Source organism: Lepisosteus oculatus, chromosome 2, assembly GCF_040954835.1.
Source record: "Lepisosteus oculatus isolate fLepOcu1 chromosome 2, fLepOcu1.hap2, whole genome shotgun sequence".
In the NCBI taxonomy this organism is placed as follows: domain Eukaryota; kingdom Metazoa; phylum Chordata; class Actinopteri; order Semionotiformes; family Lepisosteidae; genus Lepisosteus; species Lepisosteus oculatus.
In genome coordinates this window covers 59,995,781-60,019,153 of record NC_090697.1, presented here as the reverse complement: position 1 = coordinate 60,019,153, position 23,373 = coordinate 59,995,781, and the positions used below count along the sequence as shown (strand labels likewise).

The following is a 23,373-nucleotide window of genomic DNA, read 5'->3' as shown; positions in this document are numbered from 1 at the left end:
TTCTTTCCTCTGAGCTTTGCCACTACTACTATGGCCGAGAATCTAGTTCCATTAATTCAGCTTCCTGCTAGACTTCCTCTTTCTTTTACATTTCGCGCGTTTGGGTTAGGAAGGAGAGTACTAAATTGAACGCACTGAATTTCATTGCCCAGCCATTGGCTGTCCAAAGGAATATGCATTATTACCATGTATTGCAGTTGCTGATAGGACAATCCCTGCCAGCGCGGGCAATATGTAAATAAGGCAGCACTCTTTGTACCAATCATCTGTGGGAAATTGTGTGTGACGTAATCATCCTTGGCGGGAAAATACTGCAGTTTCTCAAAGACTAGGAGGAGATAGACTCCATTTGGGTTATTTTAAAACTTAATTGAATCAGTTTAACACTTAATTTGAAATATAATTTCATACAATGGCTGCCGAAGTCGTGGATGATAGAGAAATGAGGGAGGCCCAGCGGGATTATTTGGATTTTCTGGATGATGATGTGAGTAGGATTTAATTGAGCACAATTCAACCCTCTTACAAATGGGACAATTTGGGCATCTTTATAGATTGCTTTGTGATTTTTAGGGTAGAGGTAGGCTGATTGCACTGTTTTTAAATAGAGGTATATGCCTTAATCTTATCTCGGTGAAGTGCTATTGCAGATTACCAAAGAAGCTGCTTCACTATTTATTAATGAAAAGTATTTGCAAACATGGGGACTATATTATCATTTTAGTGGCTATAAAACCCGATTAAACAATTGAGTATTAACTATATCGTACTGTTCCGAACCTGTATAATACCATACATTGTTTATCTAAAAGTATTGATAAAATGATATTATTTTAAACACTTGCACAGCTTAAAAGGTGTATTAAAGCCATATTAAAAGGACATATTTCCCCTCCCGAGTTGTTACATTTGGAACAGAAGACAAAGGACCTGCGTATAGATTAGTTAAAATCACCTTCGGCATGCTTTGCTCATGTGGTTTAGTATACAAGCTTTTAGTTTTAAAATAACCTGTTTTAAAGGAATTTTAAATTTATTTTACGAAGCGATCTATGAATACATTCTATAAAAAATGCAGAACTTTTAAACCTCGGACAACTCTTTAATTCTGCCGTTTTACGGTATCAATCACGCAGTTGGTAAAATATTTTTTTTATTTTGAGAATACAAATCCTTGTTGTGTTTCGAAATGTGAAGACAAGGAGAAACACGGGTTAAAAAGGCGTAACCGTCTTTTAGCTACACGTATAATGAAGCGAACAGTTCAACACCAGGCCCACAGAGCAGACGTGGTTAAAACTTATACTGATATTGGTAAAAAACGCATTGAGTAAGGTGCACGTTTTTTACACCATGAATGAAAATTAGACGAGTTTCCTTTTCCTCTCATAAATTATTATAGCCGATAGGGTTTTAGACATTTTCACAAAGTTTGATATTGCACTCTTCTACCGTTAATGTTTACCACGTGGTTTCCCCTGTTGTTTTTATACAGTCAATGAGGCAGGCTTCCGCTTTTGTTTGAAGTCTTTTTAAAGTGTGGTCTCAGCACAACGTTCGATTGAAAGTCCAAAGACATTTAAGTGCACTCTAATGATATCTTTAAAAATCACCTCTCTTCGTTTCTGTGCTCATTAATGCACGAAACTTTTAAGGGGTATCATCAACTTGTAACGTGCATAAGAATTATGATTTACATTCCAAACCTATTCCAACCTTCCCTTCCTGATCCTTAAATTTAAACAGTGTCAACAATGACACGACTCTCATCCAGTTAGTTCAATATAGAGAGTGGCCAGGTTCTTGATACACTAACACCAGTCTTGAGGATTTTATAGATAACGTTTAATAACCTGTGTTGAAAAACTTTGGCCGCTCATCTTGGTTTTAGTATGTCGTCTTAACTGGTCATATAAATAATAGTTTTCAAATCATATGTTTCACACTTATTTTCCTTTGTGGTTCTTCAACCCCGCCAGTACCTGCTCTGTTTCTTCTGATTTCAGTGATTTAGAAAAAACATCAACATTCTGCTTTTGTGTTTCTAACTAGAACAAAGAATACTGAACAAAAAAGTCCTCGGAGTTCGCTAAGTTCCCTTGCTTCCCATTTGATTAGAATTTATTTTTTGGGTCATTTGTAAAGTCTGTAATCATTTGGTCCTTTTCTAATGTCATTTATTAACGTCCCCCTTTCTTCCTAGGGGTGATCTGCATTGCCAGGAGGAAGGTTTTCTCCATATTCCCAAAGTTCAGCTTTGGAAAGATGGAGATTTTTGTTGTTCTGCTTCATCAAAGATGGTTCTATAAATAGGTTTCTTTATTAATTTCAGATGTTTTGGGGGTTTAAAGTGTATTAGTGACCAATTCAAAAGATACTCATGCAGTTCTTACCCGCGGTAGCTTGAAAAGATTGCTGTTGAGGCCCGTCACGTAGAGGCCTCAGTAAATGGCAAAATGTCTTGGGTGCCTTTTTTCCTTCTCGAATATTTCTCGTCAGCACATCGAGGTTTACCAGTCTTCCTCTTCTCTCTGCAGCAAGATCAGGGGATCTACCAAAGCAAAGTGCGGGACATGATCAGCGAGAACAAGTTCCGGCTGATTGTGAACATCAATGACCTGCGACGGAGAAACGAGACCCGAGCAGCACGGTGAGTCAGCCCCCTGATGAGCTGATATCTGGGTAGACCGAGAAAGCCTGCCGGCGTTTGACTTGGATTGTCTATGTTCCAGGAACAGCCTCTAAAACCTGCCTTGTCAGTATCAGCAAGGTCCTAAATAAACTTTAGGCTTGCCTTAAAAAATGGAGACTATACTCTGATGTAGGGCTGGGCGATATATGGAAAACTTATCGATACTGATGTTAAGAATGTCTCACCGACCTAATTTTGCTTATGTCGGTATGTTCGGTAAAAGTTTTCCCCACTGTGCGCTTTCATGAGTGGTACCCTTAAAAAACTACAACACCCAGTCGTCATATCCAGTCACATGCTTCTGCCTCGTCCAACCTTTGTTCTTCATTCAAGTTCCGGGCATGAGACAACATGAGCGCTAATGCTGAACCCCATTTAGGCAGGGATGACCCAAGTACAAATGAAGACTAGTTGGTATCTAAAAATGATGCAGTGTCGAACGTTTGGTCATATTTTGGCTTCAGCAAACAGGATACTATCAAAAAGAAGTAAGATGTAAACTCTGTCTGAAAACCATTTCTGTACCTAAATGTAACATGAGCAACTTGTTTCATCACTTGAAACACAACCATGTCGTGGAATATGAAGAGTGCATGGCCAAAAAAAAGAGAGAGACTGAAAAACGCACTCATGGCTGAAGTGATTCCACCAAACAGTTGTCTCGAACGCAAGCATTTACTAATGCCACTCAATACACAAAAGATTCACGCAGATGGATGAAATAACTAATGCCATAACATACTACATAGCGAAGGACATGGTCCCCATAGCTACAATGGAACGTATATTTTTCTCAAATTGAGGTGCCTGACATTTACAAAGCTTTAATAGTTTCATGTGTTTAAAACATGATCTTTCAGCATATCATGTAATCATATAATTTCAAGGGTTTCAAAAAAACTAATGTTAATTTATCAGCTTCAAGGTAATTGTGTGAAATTATTGTGATATTGATTTGAGGTCATATCACCCAGTCCTACTCTGATGTATTCTGATTTTTCTTTCTTGAAGGACAGCATCCAAGTCACCTTAGGGCTTTGTTCACACTGATCAGTCCATGTTCAAGTGCAGAGAAAAGTATTCCCTTCATGTCTGTAGTATAGTAAGTAGACATCGCAAGACAACAGAACGAGAGAGTAGAAGACGGGAATATATGGTGTTAATAAAACAGTCAAAAGAATATAAGAACGGCTCTTTATTAAGATACACAACAATGTCCTCTGAAACAGGCATTTCACCAGTGAAGGTAACAAATCTTGTTAAAACTAAACTTTTCAATTCGTCAAACTGGAAAACTCCAGTTTGATGTACAGTGCAAATCTATTTTTCCTGAAAACAGATTTTTGAACATATAGTATATTATTTCAGTGTGTCTCACACCTGTCCTACACAGTGAATTGTTGAATTAACTACAGTTTTGCATTGGACTATGCTGGGCCATTTTTTATTATTAGGGAGTGGGGTGTGTGCAATGGTGGATCTATCTCAGTCGGATTCCCTGAGTGAAATGGTGAACTATTGACCTTAAGTCAGTGATGTTGGTTTACTCCCACTGCCAGCAGGGAGAAGCAGAAACAGAGATGCACTTGGTGCTGCACTGCAAGAAATACTCTGAGATTAGACATATGTTCTTCCCTCAAATTATGAACCTCATCCCAGATTTACCCCACCTGCCAGAATCCGAAAAGCTTTCAATCCTACTAGGGGAGAAAACCGAATTAGAGCTGTAGCCCAGTCTGTGATCTCCTGTTGAAGTCTGATGAACAGTGTTCAATAATATTGTGATTTCCAGCAATATCCAATAATATGTTTCTCGGTAAATGTTCTGTTACTTGTTTCTGCTTCAGCTTCAACACTTCAACTTATCGGTCATGCCAGTAAAGCTCATTGACTTTGATGATTTGTCCTCCCCATCCCCACCTCTAGGCTGCTGAACAATGCCTTTGAGGAGCTGCTGGCATTCCAGAGGGCCCTGAAGGACCTAGTGGCCTCCGTGGACGCCACATATGCCAAGCAGCACGAGGAGTTCTTTGTGGGGCTAGAGGGCAGCTTCGGGAGCAAGCACGTCACCCCTCGTACGCTCACATCCCGCCTGCTGGGTAGCGTGGTCTGTGTGGAGGGCATCGTGACCAAGTGTGAGTCCGGTTACACTGTCGGGGGGGAAGTGTGACTATAATGTTGCTTTAGCCTTTTTGATTTTTACAAGCTGCAAATGTTAAGGGAGAAGCCTCAAATGGGCTCAGTATTTCACGGGACATTATTTAAGGCATATTAATACATAGGCCTTTAGAGGTCCAGATATTAGACTGTATTTTCTTTCTGACTTTGTACAGTGCCCTCAAATAATTGTGACACCTGTGTTTTTGAGAAAAATGTTTATTGTTTTCTAAGGCTTTTTTTTTCTTTGAATACATTTTCCTCACTGAAAGGTTAGATTTCCTCTCATATTTTCAGTGTAAGATCAAGCCGATAAACAACAAAGACATTTTTTCCTCCAATAATTCTGGAGGACACTGTAAGTAAAATTTGTGGAAAAATGTTAACTGGGTTTATGTAGAATATTGTGTAGGATTTTGTCAATTAAAGCAGATGTCAAATTGCTCACTTTACATCACCCCCCTCTTTACTTTTTACTTTTAAATATCTTAATTCAGGTTCTAGTTTGTGTGTCTCATTGTCATACATTTTGTATAATTTGATTAGACCACTTAAAGTATAGAATTCTAGTACAATAAGAAAGGATGTGTTGATAACCCAAGTTTACTTGTACAATATTGTTACTCAACATTGACCGCAGATGCTGCTAGTCTAACTCAACTTTCTGAACTATGGATTTGCAAATATTGGATGTCCCAGTTACTTCTGCTGTACACTAAGTGTCAGTCCTTTGCTGGCTGATTGACATCATAAGCATTTTGGTTCTATATTTGAACTTTTAGTTTTATCAAAGATTTGCACAGTTACAGTTTGGAATGTCTGGTGTTTGGATGTACCTTGTTCTAAACTGCAGAGTTTATAAATAGTCTAAATGTTCCCAGTATTCTGTTCTTTAGTTTTTATTTTTGTTACTTTAAACAGTTTATAATGCCTGTAAGTCAGAACGCAAAGATGTCAGGTCTGAAACACCTCATGGAAAAATAAATATATATTTACCCTGTGCAGAGATCTGACACATCTTACAGACATTGTAACTCTTGACTGTGTCAATGTCATGACCTTCAGCAATTTACTCAAGGCCTACACTAGTGTTTTCTACTTTTATCATAACTTTATTAGTAATGCGCAAGAATCCAAGCTTATCATTTAGTAATTTTTAATTCCCATTGAAAAATGATCTAACAAGTCCAGGAAAACTGTACACTGTAAACAGATCTATAAGTACGCATTGTTAGTTAAAAACAACATCTTCAGTTTTTGTGAAGATCACCATATAATTATTTTTGCATAGAAAAAGGAAATAAATGAGCAAAAATAGTTGACCAGTACAACAAGACATTTATAGTATATCCTGACAGGCACTAAAACGCAACAAATGAGAATTTGAACAATTGCAGTCTGTTGTATTCTTAATGGCTTTCAGTGTATTTCACTGGGTAAACCTATATAGGACTTTAAAGAGAAGAACATAATATTTTGCAAGTGTGTTTTAACTGCTGAATGTGCAGACTTTTGCAGCTAACTAGTGTTTGTAGGATCTAAAGCTTTGTTAGTGTTCATCTATAATTTTGTGCTGCCCTCTCCTTAGGCTCCCTGGTGCGTCCCAAGGTTGTCCGTAGTGTCCACTATTGCCCAGCCACCAAGAAAACCATGGAGCGAAAATATACTGACATGACTTCCCTGGATGCTTTCCCCTCCAGTGCCATCTACCCCACCAAGGTTACCACTGTTTTTTTTTTTTCACAAAACAGGACAAAAGTTAAAGACGTGACTTTGTTTGTGGGCTTTATGATTAAACGCAAGGTGTGTTTGGTATCTACAGGATGAGGAGAACAACCCTCTGGAGACGGAATATGGCCTCTCTATCTACAAGGACCACCAAACCATCACTATCCAGGAAATGCCCGAGAAGGCTCCTGCTGGCCAGCTCCCCCGTTCGGTGGACATTGTGCTGGACAATGACTTGGTGGACACAGTCAAGCCTGGGGACAGAGTACAGGTCATAGGCACGTACCGCTGCCTACCAGGCAAGAAGGGTGGCTACACCTCTGGCACCTTCAGGTACGAACACAGAAGGACAGAGTGTGGGAAGTACATGAATTGTTTAAGACAGTATGTGCCTAATGTGGAAGGGAAAATCAGAGATTGCTTAATGTGAAAACAAAAGATATTCAAGCCATTATTTATTCCGGCTGTGTTTGTTACTTGTTTTTGCTTTGTTCTCTGATTTACAGTCGCACGTAAATCAGTGTGATCAGTATTAATGTAAAGAGTGCTGAAACAAAGCACCAATGTTTTGTGTTCTGTAGCACCGAAGTATTAATCACCCTTCAAAATTTGATTTATTAATAGGTTCTTCAGGAAAGGAATGTCTTGTGGAAACCATTTGTCAGACATGAAGTACATTCCACTAAAACTGCAGTTCAAAGTATATTAATGTTACTGTATAAGAAAACTGCACTTCCAGTCTTAAATATTGGCCTTTTGTATGTGGCAGACCCTTCCTCCTATTTAAGAAATTGAAGTACTTGTACTGACACTTTGTTGACACATTTTGCCCATTGCAGTGTCCCTTTATTGTGTAGAAGGACAGCATTATGGTAAAAACAGTCAAAAGGTAAAAACAATATATGAATAGGTAGCAGTATTCTACATTTATAAACTGATTCTCAATTTCTCGAATCCTTGATTGCTTAAAACTGTGTAGCTAGCTTTTATTTAGGTGAATAGATAGATGAATAAAATACTGATAGCTTATATAGACAATACTTTCAGCAGTGTAATTATTGTTGAAGGCTCCATATTTTGTTGTATCGTTGGTCTTTTTGCATGTTAGAAGGGTGAATCAGAGGCTGTTGTACATCATGGCGGAAAGCAATATATAAATGTAAAGACTTATAATAATCTAACAATTTTGAATTGTGTGTTCTGTGTGACAGCACTTAAGATTGATAGACACAAAATCAAAATGATCATTCCAAGGTGTTTTTGCTATTATATTTTTCAGTCTAACAATAACTATACTACTATACCAATACTATATACTAATACTACTACAATACTATACTATTGTGTATTTTCCACTACATTAACAGGCATTCACTGCTAATATTTGCAACATTTTTCATCCTTGTCCAGGACCATCATGATATCTTGTCATGTGAAGCAAATGAGCAAAGAAGTGTCACCTTTGTTTTCTGCTGATGATGTGGCCAAAATCAAGAAGTTCAGCAGTTCTCGCTCCAAGGTAAGATCCCCAGTGCTCTTCTCTCTTCTACCCACAAGCAGTGCAATTGGCGAACACATTTGGCCATGCCCCACGGACCACACCTACACCTTCTACCTCATTATAATTTTATTTATTGCATATCTGCAGTCATTGTTTACATGTCTGCATTGTTTACATTCAAACTGTTTACTTGTACATTGTCTACTGTTTGTTTGTATATTGTTTTGAAGCACTGTCTGCACTTTGTGTTTTACATTTTTTTAACAATCGCGAGACTTTCTGTAAGTAAGAATTCCATTGTACCAGTTACATATGGCAATAAAGTTCAAGTTCTGTCAGCTCCTGTGCTCCGTCACAGTAACCAAACGAACCAGCCTGGTCACTGGCCCGGCTGGTTTCACAAAGCCTCAGGTGTGAAAAAAAGCTTAATCAACCAACAGTCTCATACTGTCAGCTTTAAGGGGAACTGTGTGAAGAGACTTGTTTTCAGGTGCTCAAAAGAAAAGGCTTTTAACATAATTTTTTTAGAAAACTGGGGCATTGTGAAAATTAGTTTTATGTAATAAAATAGTGCAATTTACTCTAAATCATCTGGGGTATTTTAATTTCTGTTCAGTTTTTAAATTCATAAATTCATGTGTGGGACACTGTTTAAATGTTGTCTGTGTCTGCGATGCAGACATAACAGCTAGATGTTGCCCTTTGTGGTAATTTAAAAGGCCTCTTTAGTTCAGCTAGCAGAAGCTCTTATGCTAATTCTCCTAATTTTCATAGAATTATTTTGTGATTATGGCTGTTTTTTTGCTATATTTAAGGATTGTAAGGGAATTTTCAAAATTTTCATTTGCTTTGTCAAAGGTGTGTATTTTCCCAATTTATATAAAAAAGGAGGCAATATTGATTTCTGAGCTGGCTTGGAACAGCCTTCTCCTAACTCTGCTGTCTTCCTCTCCCTCTAAGGATGTGTTCAACCAGCTGGCCCGCTCCTTGGCTCCCAGCATCCATGGTCATGAGTACATCAAGAGGGCCATTCTCTGCATGTTGCTGGGTGGTGTGGAGAAGGTTCTGGAGAATGGATCTAGAATCCGTGGAGATATCAATGTGCTACTTATAGGTGTGGACCTCGTAGAATGAAAGATTTTAATCTAAACTGAAGTTGCTGACAGCAGGGTTTGTGTATAGGTATTCTGTATATTTACCAATTGAGTGTCAGTACCAGTGCACCACACCTTAGAAATTACTGCCAGTAAATTAAAACCATGATGCTGACATGCTTATGTCTTCTGTATACCTAGAGAGAAATGGAGACTAAGTGTAACTTCCTTGTAAGTTGCATTTCTTGCCTTTTACTGTAGGATGGTGGGGCGTGTTCCTAACTGTACTGTCTTCTGCAGGAGACCCCTCGGTGGCGAAGTCCCAGCTCCTGCGCTACGTGCTGCACACAGCCCCCCGTGCCATCCCCACCACAGGCAGGGGCTCCTCTGGAGTGGGTCTGACTGCAGCTGTGACCACTGACCAGGAGACTGGTAAGACATCCCGCCTCTCCACTTTTCACAGGTTCACTGCTTTTCAGTTGTGACTAGTCTGCTAATTTTCCCACGACAAAGGCATTAACACATCAAAGCACATTGTTGGCACACGTCCCTCGTCTTGTCAGTGTAAATTCATGTTAAAGGACAGACTTAGATGGGGAAAAAACATTTTCATGTGGCTTATTTTTATTCCATTCATGTGTAGCACATTTAAAAACTATTGATGAAGAAGAGCTGAGCATACGTAGTGCAAAGGCTAAGCATTTATATATTTGTAACATGTAACATACTAAAACATAACCACTAAATTGTAACACGCATAATAAATCTGTGTTAAAATGAAGAAATGTTATCAGTTATCCAAGTTTACATCTTTTAAACTCTTCCATTTTGAACAAAATTAATTGTTATATCAATTGAAATATCAATGACGTTTGTAGAAATCTGGCCAGGAGTCATTACTCCTGACATAGCTTGAGTGTATTTTAAACAGACACCCACTGTATGTGACGTATCAGAAATAACTGAAATATGGAGATACCGTTATCAGGAAAAGCCACTATGCCATAAGTGGAAATATTTTCTATGATTCCGATACGCTGGTAATAATCACTCATTAAAAACCCCTTCATGGTAATTACCAGACTATAAAACCTCTGTAAACACTGCTGGTATTCAGGACCCTTTAGAAGAAGCACCTTGTGTCTTTCTTCTTCCTGTGTTCTGTGGAAATGGACCTTTTCATCACAAATTTAAAACAAATTTCAAACCTTCACTGAACTGAGCTCTGACTTCTTGCATCCCTACAATGTCCCACCGTCTCGATTAAATTTTTTTACAGTAATATGCATTCGGTTTTTCAAGGACTGGTTGTTGTAAAATTTATGCTTGCTTGAGTCTCTTCCCAGCAAGTTAAATTTACTTTAAAATCCTTCTGCTTATGTTTAAAGCTCTGCTGGCTCATCAGTATCAAGTTGATGTTTGTTTACTGCCCTACTCTTGACCTTCGGTCAGCAGATTCTGGCTTCCTGTGTGTCCCCATTGTTAGTCTGCAGTCTATGCATGACACCCTTTTGTTGCTATGGCCCAAAGCTCTGGAACACATCCCAAAACCAATCAGGAACTTGGCCACATTGGTTGCTTTTAAAACTTGCCTTTAATATTTTCAGAGAGGCTGTTCTTCTGTTTATCATCAGTATCTATTTTTCTAGCTTTTATGAGCATTGTACTTTGTTTTAATTTTCTAAAACCCTTTTATACCTTATAATCTCAAATTCTTTGATTAAATAGTTTATGATTAATTCTTTCTGATACACATTTGCACTGTTTCTGGTCTTGTCATCTTAGTTTATTGTGTTCAATTTAGTAACAAAAACAGAAAAGGCGCAGAGGTCTTTTTGTTTGTTTTGGAGCTAGTGAGGGAGCAGAGAAAGGCCTAGAGCTTCAGGAATGTTTGTTGTTAAGTACCCCCTGGGCACTAGGAAACTGTGGTTCTCCCTGTAGGTGAGCGACGCCTGGAGGCCGGTGCCATGGTCTTGGGCGACAGGGGCGTGGTCTGCATCGACGAGTTTGACAAGATGTCTGACATGGACCGTACCGCCATCCATGAAGTGATGGAGCAGGGTCGCGTGACCATTGCTAAGGCGGGTATCCATGCCAGGCTTAACGCCCGCTGCAGTGTCCTCGCTGCAGCCAATCCTGTTTATGGGCGGGTGAGTATATCCATCACTTTCTATCATTGACGCAGTCTTCTAGGTGCATTTTTCCACAATTGTTTTGTGTTTCTAATTCCAGTCTTAGAAGCAGTTTGTGTGTTTTTAATACTGTTTTCACTTATTATTGAGTCACCAGTGGTTCATTATTGACACTAAATACTGTAATTGGTTACTTCAGAGTCACTTGTAATTTTAAAATAGCTTTTGATTTTTTTTTTCTTTCCTTGTGATCTCCTTTAGACTTGTAGTAAATGGGTTTTATTTAAAATGTCACTTTAAGTAATATTACATTTTGGCGTACGCCTTAAATTAAATTAGAATAAATTAGGCCTGACTTATTAACCAAGCATAAAATATTTGGACTGCATAAGATTAAGAATACATTGTTTTTCTGAAGCCATTTTGCTATTTTTCTATTTTTATAAAAAACACAAACAAAATGAGGAGATGACAAAGCTCTTGTTATGAGGGACGGGTGGTTTGGTGGCATAGTGGTTAGCATTGTTGCCTTGCAGCACCGGATCCCTGGGTTAAATTCCTAGGGTGGTATCTGTGTGGAGTTTGTATGTTTTCTCCATATATGTGTGTGATTCATCCAGATGCTCCATTTTCCTCCCTCAGTCCTAAAACATAGAAGTAGGTTAATAGGACTCTGGGAAAAATTGGCTCTGATGTGAGTGAGTATTAGTGTCTCTGTCTGTGCAGTGTGTTTCCTGCCTTGTGCCTGTTGCTTGCTGGTTTAGACTCTTGTGTCTTCTGGAGTCCTGTAATATCTCTAATGTATAAGGGTTTATCTTTTTTTCCGTCTAGTTCTTTGGTTGCATTCACTATGTGTTTTTGGACATTGTCATGCCATGTGATAAAGCACTGCCCAAAATGTTTGAAAGTATCTTCGTCCACATAAGCAGACACATTTTATGTAAGCTTCAGAATTTATGCTGCTGCCATTTTTAGTTACTTCATTAATATAGATGAGCCAGCCAGTTCCAGAGGTGGGCATACATTCTTAATTTCACCGTACTTTATTCTGCATCTGGAGTGTGTTAACTGTTCTTCTCATTCGCTGTGTTCCAGTATGACCAATACAAGACCCCGATGGAGAACATTGGACTGCAGGACTCGCTTCTGTCCCGTTTTGACCTGCTCTTCATCATGCTGGACCAGATGGACCCTGAGCAGGACAGGGAGGTCTCAGACCATGTTATTCGCATGCACCGCTACCGCAACCCAGGGGAGCAGGATGGAGTTGGTAAGGAAACGCATTTCTCCATTGCTTGTTCTTTAAAGTTTTCACCTGTTTTCCCCAAACACTGGCTCTTTGGGAGTTCATTTACTTAATTTCATGGTTATAAAACCTGTGTCATGCCCATGAATCGGTTCTGTTTAAGAAACCATTAACTAGCCGCTTGCATTTGTGATTTATCTCTGGAAAAACGGAGAAAATGGAAGTTATTTTTACATTTATTTTCTTTAGAAAATCAAGATAAAAATGTATTCTGAAGAGTGGCAGCAAATACATGAAACAGAAGCTCCAGAGCATTTGGAGGGTGTAGGTGGTCCCTAATCCCCTGATCATTGTAAATAATAAATGAAATTTTAAGTAAACCTAAAGGACCTAAAGGGATTTAAAGGACTCATAGCAATTTAATGTCCCATGCATTTATGACAATTTATTAAGGTTTAATTTGATAAAGTTGTATCAAGTTGGCAAGAACAAATGTTTTTGTAATTGAAAGTGTGCTGCAGAGCACAATATATCCAGGTCTTTGTGCACTAATTCACCACAGTTGCTGTGTAAGACAACAGTCTCTTATAGTAGTACATTTTCAGATACAACTAAAAAATGAGCTATGGAGTAATGGGTAACTTTGTGAAGAGTGGCTAACAATGCTAGTTTCAATTTGGTATTACTTGAGTACGAGAATGTTGGATAGTGTTGTCTTACTATTCCCCAGTGTAGCACTGTAGAGGTGTTCCAGTATTTCAGATCTGTTTGCAGTATGCCTCTTCCACATTCTATAATCATTCTTAGAGGTCAGTGTTATAAACGTACTAATTTTGAAATTATCAGCAATCAACAGATGCACAATTATGTTTTGAACCTGTCCCCTTGATTTAAATGACATATAGTCTCCGACTGTCTCCTGTTTCTCTTTCAGCACTGGCCCTGGGAAGTTCTATTGATGTCTTGGCTACTGATGACCCCAACATGATCCAGGAAGAGGATGAGGGGCTCCAGGTGTATGAGAAACACAACAATCTCCTTCATGGAACCAAGCGCCGCAGGTATCTTCTGAAGAGGTGGTGGGGCCATTTTCTGGCTGAACATTACAGGACATCACAGAACATTCCAAATGCAGGCAAGCTGCCTGCTGATATCAAGCTGACTTCTTGGGTCCATACTGAACCAGCATAATAAAACCTACCTTATCATCCTTACAATCCTCAAAATGATATTTCACTTCACAGTTTGGAAGCCCAACAATCTGCTGTCTTACTTCTGAATCCTGCTAGCAAATTAAATATATTTTTAAAGAGGAAATATTGGTGTTGTTTCTCTAAAGTATACTATTGTTTAGAATAGTGTGCTTATTTTTAGTCATATCACCGTAATGTATGGTTTATGTTTTGTACATCCTCCAAGTAATGGATGCAAGACTGAGCACTTGAATTTATTAATCTTTTATAACATAAGCTTTTTCTATACCTTGAAATCCTAAATATTTTGTGATGCGCATGCAGGAACTCCTAATAGTTTTAACTGGCATCTTTTAAAAATGCATTCTCATATGCTATTGTGCAAAAGTCTCAAATGTTTGTCACTGTTCTACTCTACTCCGTTTCTTTATTTATACTGAAACAAGATTGTATGGTGATCTTGCACTAAAATTATAACCATTTAATTTTAAGCTAATGTATAATCCTAATAAATCTCGAGTCAGGATACTGTATGCATTTGTATGTGTACAGGACCTAAGCAAACAATTAACAGTTAACTAATGGAGCCTCCGGTTGTATTGTGTTGGGAGAAAAAATTGTGATGCAATTAAGGCCCTTGTACCTGAGGTTGTGCTGTGCTCACTTTGGTCATTTTTGCTTCAGAGAGAAGATAGTGAGCATGGAGTTTATGAAGAAGTACATCCATGTAGCCAAAGTAATCACACCTGTGCTCACCCAGGAAGCAGCCGATCACATTGCAGAGGAATACTCTCGCCTGCGCAGCCAGGACCAGCTGAGCTCCGATATTGCACGAGTAAGAATGGGAATGTTTTGCTGCCGTTTCACTAGATTCAAACTTTAGTAGTCTGTTACTACTGTAGTCGGTTACTAAACAATACACAGGGTTGTTTGTTTTTATATCCACCACTAGAGACATCTGATTGTTAACCTGTGATGGATGAGTTTATTTTTAGTGGTGTTTAAAAAATAACCCCCTTTCCAAAGTTAGAGTTTGTATAGTTGGGTGTTTTGTGTTTTTGTGTACAGAAACAACCTGCCCTTTATTCTCATTAGAAGTCTCCTGTAGCTAGACACAAGGCATGATTTGTTGCTTTATTCTTTGCCAGACCTCTCCTGTGACAGCCAGAACCTTGGAGACTCTAATCCGGCTGTCAACAGCACATGCCAAGGCACGGATGAGCAAGGCTGTTGAGCTGGAGGATGCAGAAGTTGCAGTGGAGTTGGTGCAGTTTGCCTACTTCAAAAAGGTGAGCTGATAATGAAGGGCTCTTTGTGTTGGAGACAGGACAGCCAGTATCAGTGGAAGTTATTGCAGTTTGAAGGAATGTGTTTCCTGTTGTGAAGCCCTGTTCCCATACTATTACATATCACGAGCTAACAGTATGTTGGAAGTCATGACCATGACATAAAACATAAAACATGAGTGAGGTAAGTCCTTGTATATGTGTTGTGATTAACCATTGCATATGTAGTAACATGTATATGTAGTTTTTAAACATAGGCAGCTCCAGGCCAACAGACACACCTGTTTGTAAGGTTTGAAAAACACCCTTATGCCTTTATTTACAGTGCAATAAATTCACCACACCCAAAGAAAATCAAAACACAAGTCTGTGCTCCTCCTTGATTAGAGCAGCTAGACGCCAACTTTCCACTCAGGGTAGTGAACTCTAAACTTCTTGTAGTCAGTAACACAACTGAGCAGCTACACAGATTACCAGCACCATGCGTGCAATAAAGTTTCTCCCAGATTTCAAACACAACTTCCAAAAGTTCAAAAGTCACAGATTCCTTTATCTTCAGTTACTAGAAAGTCCTTCCTCTGGTGAGTGGTATTTACAGAGGTTCTGTATTATATCCCCTCCAACATCAGGCATCCATGCATCCTCTCCACCAAGCTTCTCCTTCCTGCTTTTTAAGTCACCTGAGCAATTGGCTTCCTGCAGCTGGTCAGGTGACAGTAGCAGCTCATTCCCCCAGAATGTTCTGTGAAATGTGGTCCCTACTGGGGTTGTGCTATCACAGGGTCCATATACCTCTAGCTTTTTAAAATGTAAAAGTGGGACCATTTCAGTTCTACACTGTCAGCATTTATTTTCCATAAACGTTGGAACTAAATGTTGTGTTTCTTTGTGAAACAGTGAAATAGATTGCCAGCTTTCATATACTTTGAAATATATAAAACTCATAATTCTTGAAAGATGATAGATATAGTTCCATCTGAGTCCTGGCTTGCTTAACTTTTATTTGATTAACTGGAAATATGCAACATTTCTGTCCTTACCTAAAAACATTTCTTTAGGTATAGGATTTAGTTTTAATCATTGACTTTACAAACTTGTTCCTATAATTACAGCATATTAATTAACAAATTCTTATGATGTGGTTGGAATGATCCTTCATGGATAGTATGATTCTCCACAGTGAGAAATGCTGTAATCATTTGTGAAATAGTTCCATGTTGTTTCTTTTTGTGGGGAGGTACTAGAAACACAGGAACAAGCAGGTGTATTCCAGATTCATGTCTCTGGATATGGGGTCCAGCAGGTAACTGCTGGTTGGATGTGTTTTACTTTGCCTGGGTTTTAAAGCAGCATTGAAATATATAGTCAGTTGCTGTCAGTCGAGTACCTCAGATCCCTTTTGACCAATTTAACACTTGCTTTAATAAGTGCCTTGACAAGAGGACAGATTACTTCAGCCTCATTAATTAAATCAATCTTATCTTAGGAGATCTGTAAATTTGCCAGGGTGTGCAGGTGCAGTTTTTATAGGGTGCTTCCAAAGTTGTAAAATGTAAAATATATTTCTAGTTTTAATCACTCATCTTATGATCTTAATAATACAATATAATTGCCAGAAACCCAAATAAGATGTCCAAATCAGTTTCTGTATCCTGAATTCAGAATCTTTTATAGTCGGTACAGTTTGTTTTCTTTTTAACTGATAGCTTATAGTGTGATGTACATACCATAAACATCTACATTGCAGCAGTTTGATGTCGGTACATACACACAAACTTGCATTTAATGGATTCCTTAATAATGAATTTTACAAATCTTTTTTATGTCAGTAACCTAACTGCCGGTCCTGATGTTTTTTCCCTAGGTCCTGGAGAAAGAGAAGAAGCGCTCAAGACAGGATGACGAAGACAGTGAAAGTGAGGATGAGGAGGATGAGAATGGACAGGCCTCTCCACAACACAAGAGGAAAAGGTCAGAGACCCAGACTTTTCCCCCTCTGTCACTATAACCCATTTTGATCCAGGAATGTTAACTGTTTGTTGAAGAACCTCAGGGGATTGAATTTATAAGAATGGCTGGCTAGTTTGTGCCAGAAATTTAAAACATCTGTCTTATATATCATGAACCCACTTGAATGTCAATGAGTTTAATGTGTTATTTGGCTTACTTCTCTCTTGACTGCATAGATCTGCTCAAATAAAAGCTGCTTTCCTGCAGAGAGCTATTTTACATCTTCTTACAGAAGAGAAAAGACTCTCGCTTTTCTAAAATATACAATTTGCAAAGCTGTGCCAGTCTTATTAAAAGTTAATATGGAGAAAAAACATCCTAAGAATGGAAGTTTAACAGCAGCCTATTTTTTAGTTCTCAGTGTGCTTTATTTGGTGTGCTTAAGATGTTAGCCTGCAGAGATGGTGTTGTCAACTTCATGGTTATTTTGGAGAAATATAGCATGATTTCTCCTTTAATGCTTTATCCTGCTTTAGAAGCCGTAGAGCAGCTAGACGCCAACCTTCCACTCAGGGTAGTGAGTCATATGACCCCTATGACTTCAATGGTGAACAGGAAACTCCTGAAGGTAAGAACCCCTTCTTTGCAATGGACCTGATGCCATCCCTTTTAGCATAGGAAAGTGAAATATTATGTGAAATATGTAAGATTTGCATATTCAGTTATGACCAATCTACACTGTGTTACACTTACTGGCAAAACACATTCTTTATAAAGATCCATGTGATATTTAGAAACATAAAAATAACATGGTGGTACATAAAAAGATTATGCATAAAATGGGTCACTTTACTTAGTCAAATAAATCTTTATTATCGAATATTTGATAGTCTAGATACTTGCTATAGAATGAACCACAAGAGTAGTGTTATGAGAAGCTGATAAATGATATTCCTTTGAGATACACCTTGTGTACTCACCACAGTGGTTTCATCTTTTAGTTCAGGCCCACACAACAAAAGACCGGGATGAGCCAATGGAAACTGCAGAAGGAGTAGGCAAGACTCAACTGTCTGCTGACAGGTGAGTGTTGTTTTTATGTATTTTTTTAGAAGTGATTTTGTTGGGATTTTCTGAAGAAATTATATTTTAAAATTATTTTAACTGTAGAATAGGCTCAATTGTCTATGAGCATTTTCTGGTTATTTTTCTTAAAAATATACTAAGAAAATTGTTTTTCAATATGAAGACATTTAATTGATACATTCTAAAATGTATAATTAAAAAAGTATAATTTAAATAAAATGAACCTATGTTAAGATTGTACAATGCATCAGTGAGTTGTTATGTAGAAAATAGTGTACAATTTTAGTTACTACATTACAAAAAATATTTTTATGTCATCATTTCAGATAAGGGTGACCTTACACTATCTAACGTAGAAATGCATACCCCATACTGACAAGCTAAGAGAAATAATTTAGTTTTGAACACAGACAACTGCAAGGGAACCAGATTCAGGTATTCTAAAATGTTCAGAGGCATTGACAGAGAAGACACAAGTAAGAACCACGGAAGTGAATTTAAAACAGACAAGGAGACACTTTTTGTTACACAAGGGTGTGTGTGTGTGTGTGATAGTCTAGAATAAGCTACCTGACAATGTTGTTGAAACAGATACTCTGTGTTGTGGGAAATCCTTCATCCAAGGAGCAGGACACAGTCTTTGTGGATTCAGTTGTTTTATTGAGCTCAATAATGACATCAACGCGCGTTGGGTCTGCCCCGAAGGACAGACAAACTGCAAGGGTTTCCCAGCTCTTATATACAGTATGATCTCGGGAAGATGTTTTGTATCACTGCTTCATGTGTATTCGTCTTGCCCTTTGATATGTAGCATGAGTTGACCAGTTGGTCCTGTCTCAAGTCCTGTCCTTTGTTATGTAGCTGTCCTTTGATATGTGTAGATCTGCTAAGTCCTGTCCCAAGTCCTGTCCTTTGATGTGTAGCTGTCTTTGTTGGAGCTGCTTAAGATATGTTAAGGCAGCCGATACATTACGCAATGTGCTTGAATTAAATTGTAGTGTTGAATACAGATTAATGATATATATATATTTTCCACCAATAATATATATATGTATGTTTTATGTTCTACTTCACTCTGGCATCTTTAAAAAAATACCAACCAAATGAGCTGAATGGGTCAAAGGACCTCCTTTCATCCGTGAGTTCTTATGTGCTTTTAAGATAGGCTATACCTTTCCATTGAACTGTACCATAAGAATATACATTTTAATTGTTAGGTGATGTTTTTTAACAAAGTGGTCAGACCATTCTCATCCCTGTTGCTAAGGTAATTGTTTTAAAGTGGAAGTGAACAACGTGGATACATATGAAACTAAATTATTTTATTTTATAGCCATGGCTTTTATTTCATAAAATAATTATATTATATTTAGATGAGAAATTTATAAGTGATAGGCTGTTTTGGCGGCCTCTAGTGGTCTAGTGGCCTGTGGTCATTGCATACATCACGAGGCATCCTACCATACAACATATACTAATACATGCTACAACTAGAACATACCTTGACCTGATGTTAGCAATAACTAACTGATTTGTGGGGCCTTTTCATCATGCAAATAGTACCACCCAATTAGATATCCATAGTATAACTGGAAGCAGCATTACACTTATTGTTAGAAGCGGTTAAAAACAAAGACCAGATAAACCCATGTGTCTCAGTTTCTACAGATTTCAGATCATTTTCAAAGAAGCAGAAACCTTTGAAAATTCTGTGCAAACATGGGGTGTATTTAATGTTTTATGTTTTACATTATAAAGGAATTTCTGAATTTGCAAATTAAAAGAGTGAGTGTACATTGGAACAGTGTGTGAATAGTTTGAATACTGAGTCTTCCGTTTTGTCAGGTTGAAGCAGTTTAAGGCAGCTCTGCTGGATGCCTTCAAGTCCGCACACGCCCAGTCTATCAGCATGCACAGCTTGATGGAAGCCATCAACAAGAACAACGATTCCCCCTTCTCGCAGGATGAGGTGGGCGCTGCTCTCGACCACATGCAGGACGACAACCAGGTCATGGTGTCTGACCAGATCATCTTCCTTATCTGAGAAAGCTAAGCGTCGGAACCAACGGGACGGCAATTGTATTTAAATTCATCCTCTGTTAGGACTTTGTGTTTTGAAATCTGGACCCCTGTAAAATTTCAGGATGAATATTTTAATTCCTTAAGGAAAGAACACATATGCATAGTCTTGCTGTTCTTGGGATTTTTTTTGTTCAGTTTTATTGTTTCCAAATTTCAGCTTACCTGAAAAAGTGTTGAAATTTGAGAGAACATTTACTCATTAGGAATCCTTATTTTACCTTACCTTATTTTGGGTCGTGCCTGTTTTCATTGCTATCCATCTTTTGCAAAGCATTGACCAGCCTCGGAGCTTTTATGTTCATTATTTTGTCTGAATGTATTGTCAACTTTTTTAAAGTTTCAATGTGTTCATTCACACTGTCCATGCAGGACATGGAGCGAGAGAATGATGAGGTATCCCAAGTTTTCAATTGATTGTACTTGTGAAAATGTGCCACAGCTCTCCATGAACACACCTGGTCCTAGTGAAAACACGCAATTCTGTGGACTGTCTGCCTGCCCTGTTCACAGAACATACATGTGCCTTCATGTCTTCATGTGGTACTGAAATTATTTTAAGATATTCATGTTTTTCAGCATGCAGTGTTTTCTGAAAAAACAAGTTCTTTCAAACATCCATTACTTGTTTCTCCCTTGTGAAGTCTACAAACATGTTCCTGTTCCTGTTCCCACATTTGGTATAAAACATTCTGGAAATCCCTGCTTCCTTTCACATTTGTGCACAATTTTAATTTCTGAAGCAGTCACGCAAAGTAACATACAGAAATGTGAATTATTCTGTCAAAGTTTCTCATTGCCATAACTATTAGCTCTTTTTGTTTAGGTATACTGAAGCATTGATTTAAAGATATTTAGTGAATGCTTTTCTTCTCAGTACTTACATATGCTATTACTTTGCCATTGAAGTATATGGACTTAAAGGTAAAACATGTTCAAGTTAATCTTGTTGGATGCGGATGAGAATTTTACTTGTAAATATTTAGCTTTTTTGTTTTAAAGCCTTTTAAAGTCTTAGGAGTGTTAAAAGATCCTAATTTTTTTTTCTTGTTGGACAATTTGTGATTAAAATTGTTTACTTGGAAAATCATGATTTTTGCCTTTTTCTATTTTATTTCCTTTTTCACAAAAAAATATCCAGTATAACCTTTTAGAAATATTAGGATTACAAGTTCCAAATGAACTTTGCAGTTCCTGTTTACCTTCTTACAAGAAACTACTGCTTGATACTGTCTGCTTAATTTATTTTCTGTTGGGAGAAAAACATAATTCAAACTCATCCGTCTTTGGTGACAACCACCATTATACCCTCACTGAGTGTATATAGGCTGATCTGTCGAATGCAGCTCATGATAAGACTCTCGACTATTAATTGGACCCAGGGAGCTCTGCAATGTATGACAACACATCCTGGCTGTCCTGAATGAGACGGGGTTCTATTAAATAAGAAATAATTGTCTAAATAACTTGTATTGTACACTGAATCCAAACATTGCCATATTAAAATTTGCACATTTTAAACTTACGTCCTCCTGATTTCAGTTTAAAATACCCAATACATGGTATCAAAAACTGGGTTTGGGCCATCTTTAACCAATGTGTTTCATTACATTTCATTTGAATGGAGGAAAACTATTAACTATAATTATTTTTGTATTTCGGTTCCAGTTTCTTTGTTTCATGTCTTTTTAATTATTTCAATTTGAACTTAATTGTTTGTTTTGTGCATCACTATATTTGTAATGTTCTAATGTCAGAGCACCAAAGAAACTTGACACTTATAAGAAATTCACAATTTCTGAGGCAAGTGCACTCATAGTCACTTTGTTGACTGATAGCTTCAACTTGGTGAAGCCGTAATCCTGATTCTCAGCAAAGAGAATCAACAGTAGGTCTGTTATGAAAATCACAGGCCTGTAGTATCCATGGCCACTGTTGGAAGCTATACAAGCTATACAATCAGTGGCACATACTTTGAACCAGATTGCAGATACTGTTTTGTAGGGTTCTGTCTAGTTCCTCTTATAGAGACAGGACAACCATGTTCTTTATCACTGGTCTCTGAGCCCTGCATTTCCACCTAATGTCCCAGCTCATTCCAAAAATGTATTCACAGTTGGCAATGGTGGGAAGCAATGTGTTGACTTAGTTCAGCCTAAAATATACTGACGGCACTAAGACATTCTACCTTGATAAGCGGTTCATATTGACTTTCTTCTGCTTTCTTGATTTATGGCAAACCTGACATTCAGCACATATCAATCACCTCTGCCTTGTTATTACTCTTAACTACTGAGGTGATTTGATGCTTATAACAGGTTTGTACTATTTCATAGATGTACAAAAATAAGTGGTAAGTACATTCAATCAAAACACTCTCAAATTAAACATTCTGGAGCTTCCCAAGTGTCTGAACTGGTAAAAGTGTTTGCCCCCTTGATCCAGGTGTCATGGGTTTGAGTCTGGGTTACGTCACTAGCCGACTGTGACTGGGATTCCCCAGGTGCTCGCGGGTGTCCCTGTGCTGTGGTGCAGGACCTACCTCTCCCCAGTGCTGAACCTTCAACACAGGGCTGTGGCAAAAAACAAATGTCTTGAAGGCATTTAGGTTGGTTTAAAGACCGTTGAGAAAAATGGCTTTAATTAAATATAGCATTGAAATAGTGTATCTCTAAGTCAATTTCAATATGTCAATGTGGGAAGGAACCAAGACTGAAAATGTTGTGGTAGGAATGTGGCCATTTCGATGGAAAACCCACGTTAGTATCTTTGAAATGTTGGACTTAATCCAAATCAACCAAATCTTCGCTTTGATTTTGGATAACTGGCCCTGGGCTGTACAATTTTTAATATAAACACATCTGATGAATGCATTTCCTTTTTAAGAGGACTTAAGGTGCTTTGCAGTTTTTAGTTCTTCTATAATAATAATAATAATTACTTACTTTTCTGGACTTTTCTCCACTCAAAGCGCTTTACAGGTAATGGGGACTCCCCTCCACCACCACCAATGTGCAGCATCCACCTGGATGATGCGACGGCAGCCATAGTGCGCCAGAACACTCACCACACATCAGCTATTAGTGGAGAGGAGAGTAGAGTAATGAAGCCAATTAATAGGCAGGGATTATAAGAAGGCCATGATTGATAAGGGCCAGGGGGAGATTTGACCAGGACACCTGGGTTAAACCCCTACTCTTTGCGAGAAACACTGTGGGATTTTTAATGA

The 23,373-nt window shown here is 38.1% G+C and overlaps 1 protein-coding gene across 1 annotated transcript; it reads left to right on the top strand.

Moving 5' to 3' along the window:
- The first annotated feature begins 306 nt into the window (after window positions 1–306).
- On the top strand, window positions 307–21,234 carry mcm3 (minichromosome maintenance complex component 3). Its single transcript, XM_015343440.2, has 17 exons — window positions 307–487; window positions 2,538–2,650; window positions 4,619–4,827; window positions 6,438–6,568; window positions 6,672–6,910; window positions 7,988–8,096; window positions 9,039–9,192; window positions 9,473–9,604; window positions 11,114–11,322; window positions 12,400–12,574; window positions 13,485–13,611; window positions 14,428–14,578; window positions 14,892–15,032; window positions 16,894–17,000; window positions 17,516–17,607; window positions 17,981–18,062; window positions 19,911–21,234. Exons 1-17 carry the CDS (start codon window positions 413–415, stop codon window positions 20,107–20,109), a joined length of 2,445 nt encoding a protein of 814 aa, XP_015198926.1. The 5' UTR covers window positions 307–412; the 3' UTR covers window positions 20,110–21,234.
- Window positions 21,235–23,373: the final 2,139 nt, after the last annotated feature.

Excerpts from the sequence above, each read along its gene's own strand:
- mcm3 (XM_015343440.2), top strand. The coding sequence starts at position 413 with ATGGCTGCCGAAGTCGTGGATGATAGAGAAATGAGGGAGGCCCAGCGG. Across the intron at positions 4,828-6,437 it reads GGAGGGCATCGTGACCAAGT|GCTCCCTGGTGCGTCCCAAG; the intron begins GTGAGTCCGGTT and ends CCCTCTCCTTAG. Across the intron at positions 6,911-7,987 it reads TACACCTCTGGCACCTTCAG|GACCATCATGATATCTTGTC; the intron begins GTACGAACACAG and ends ATCCTTGTCCAG.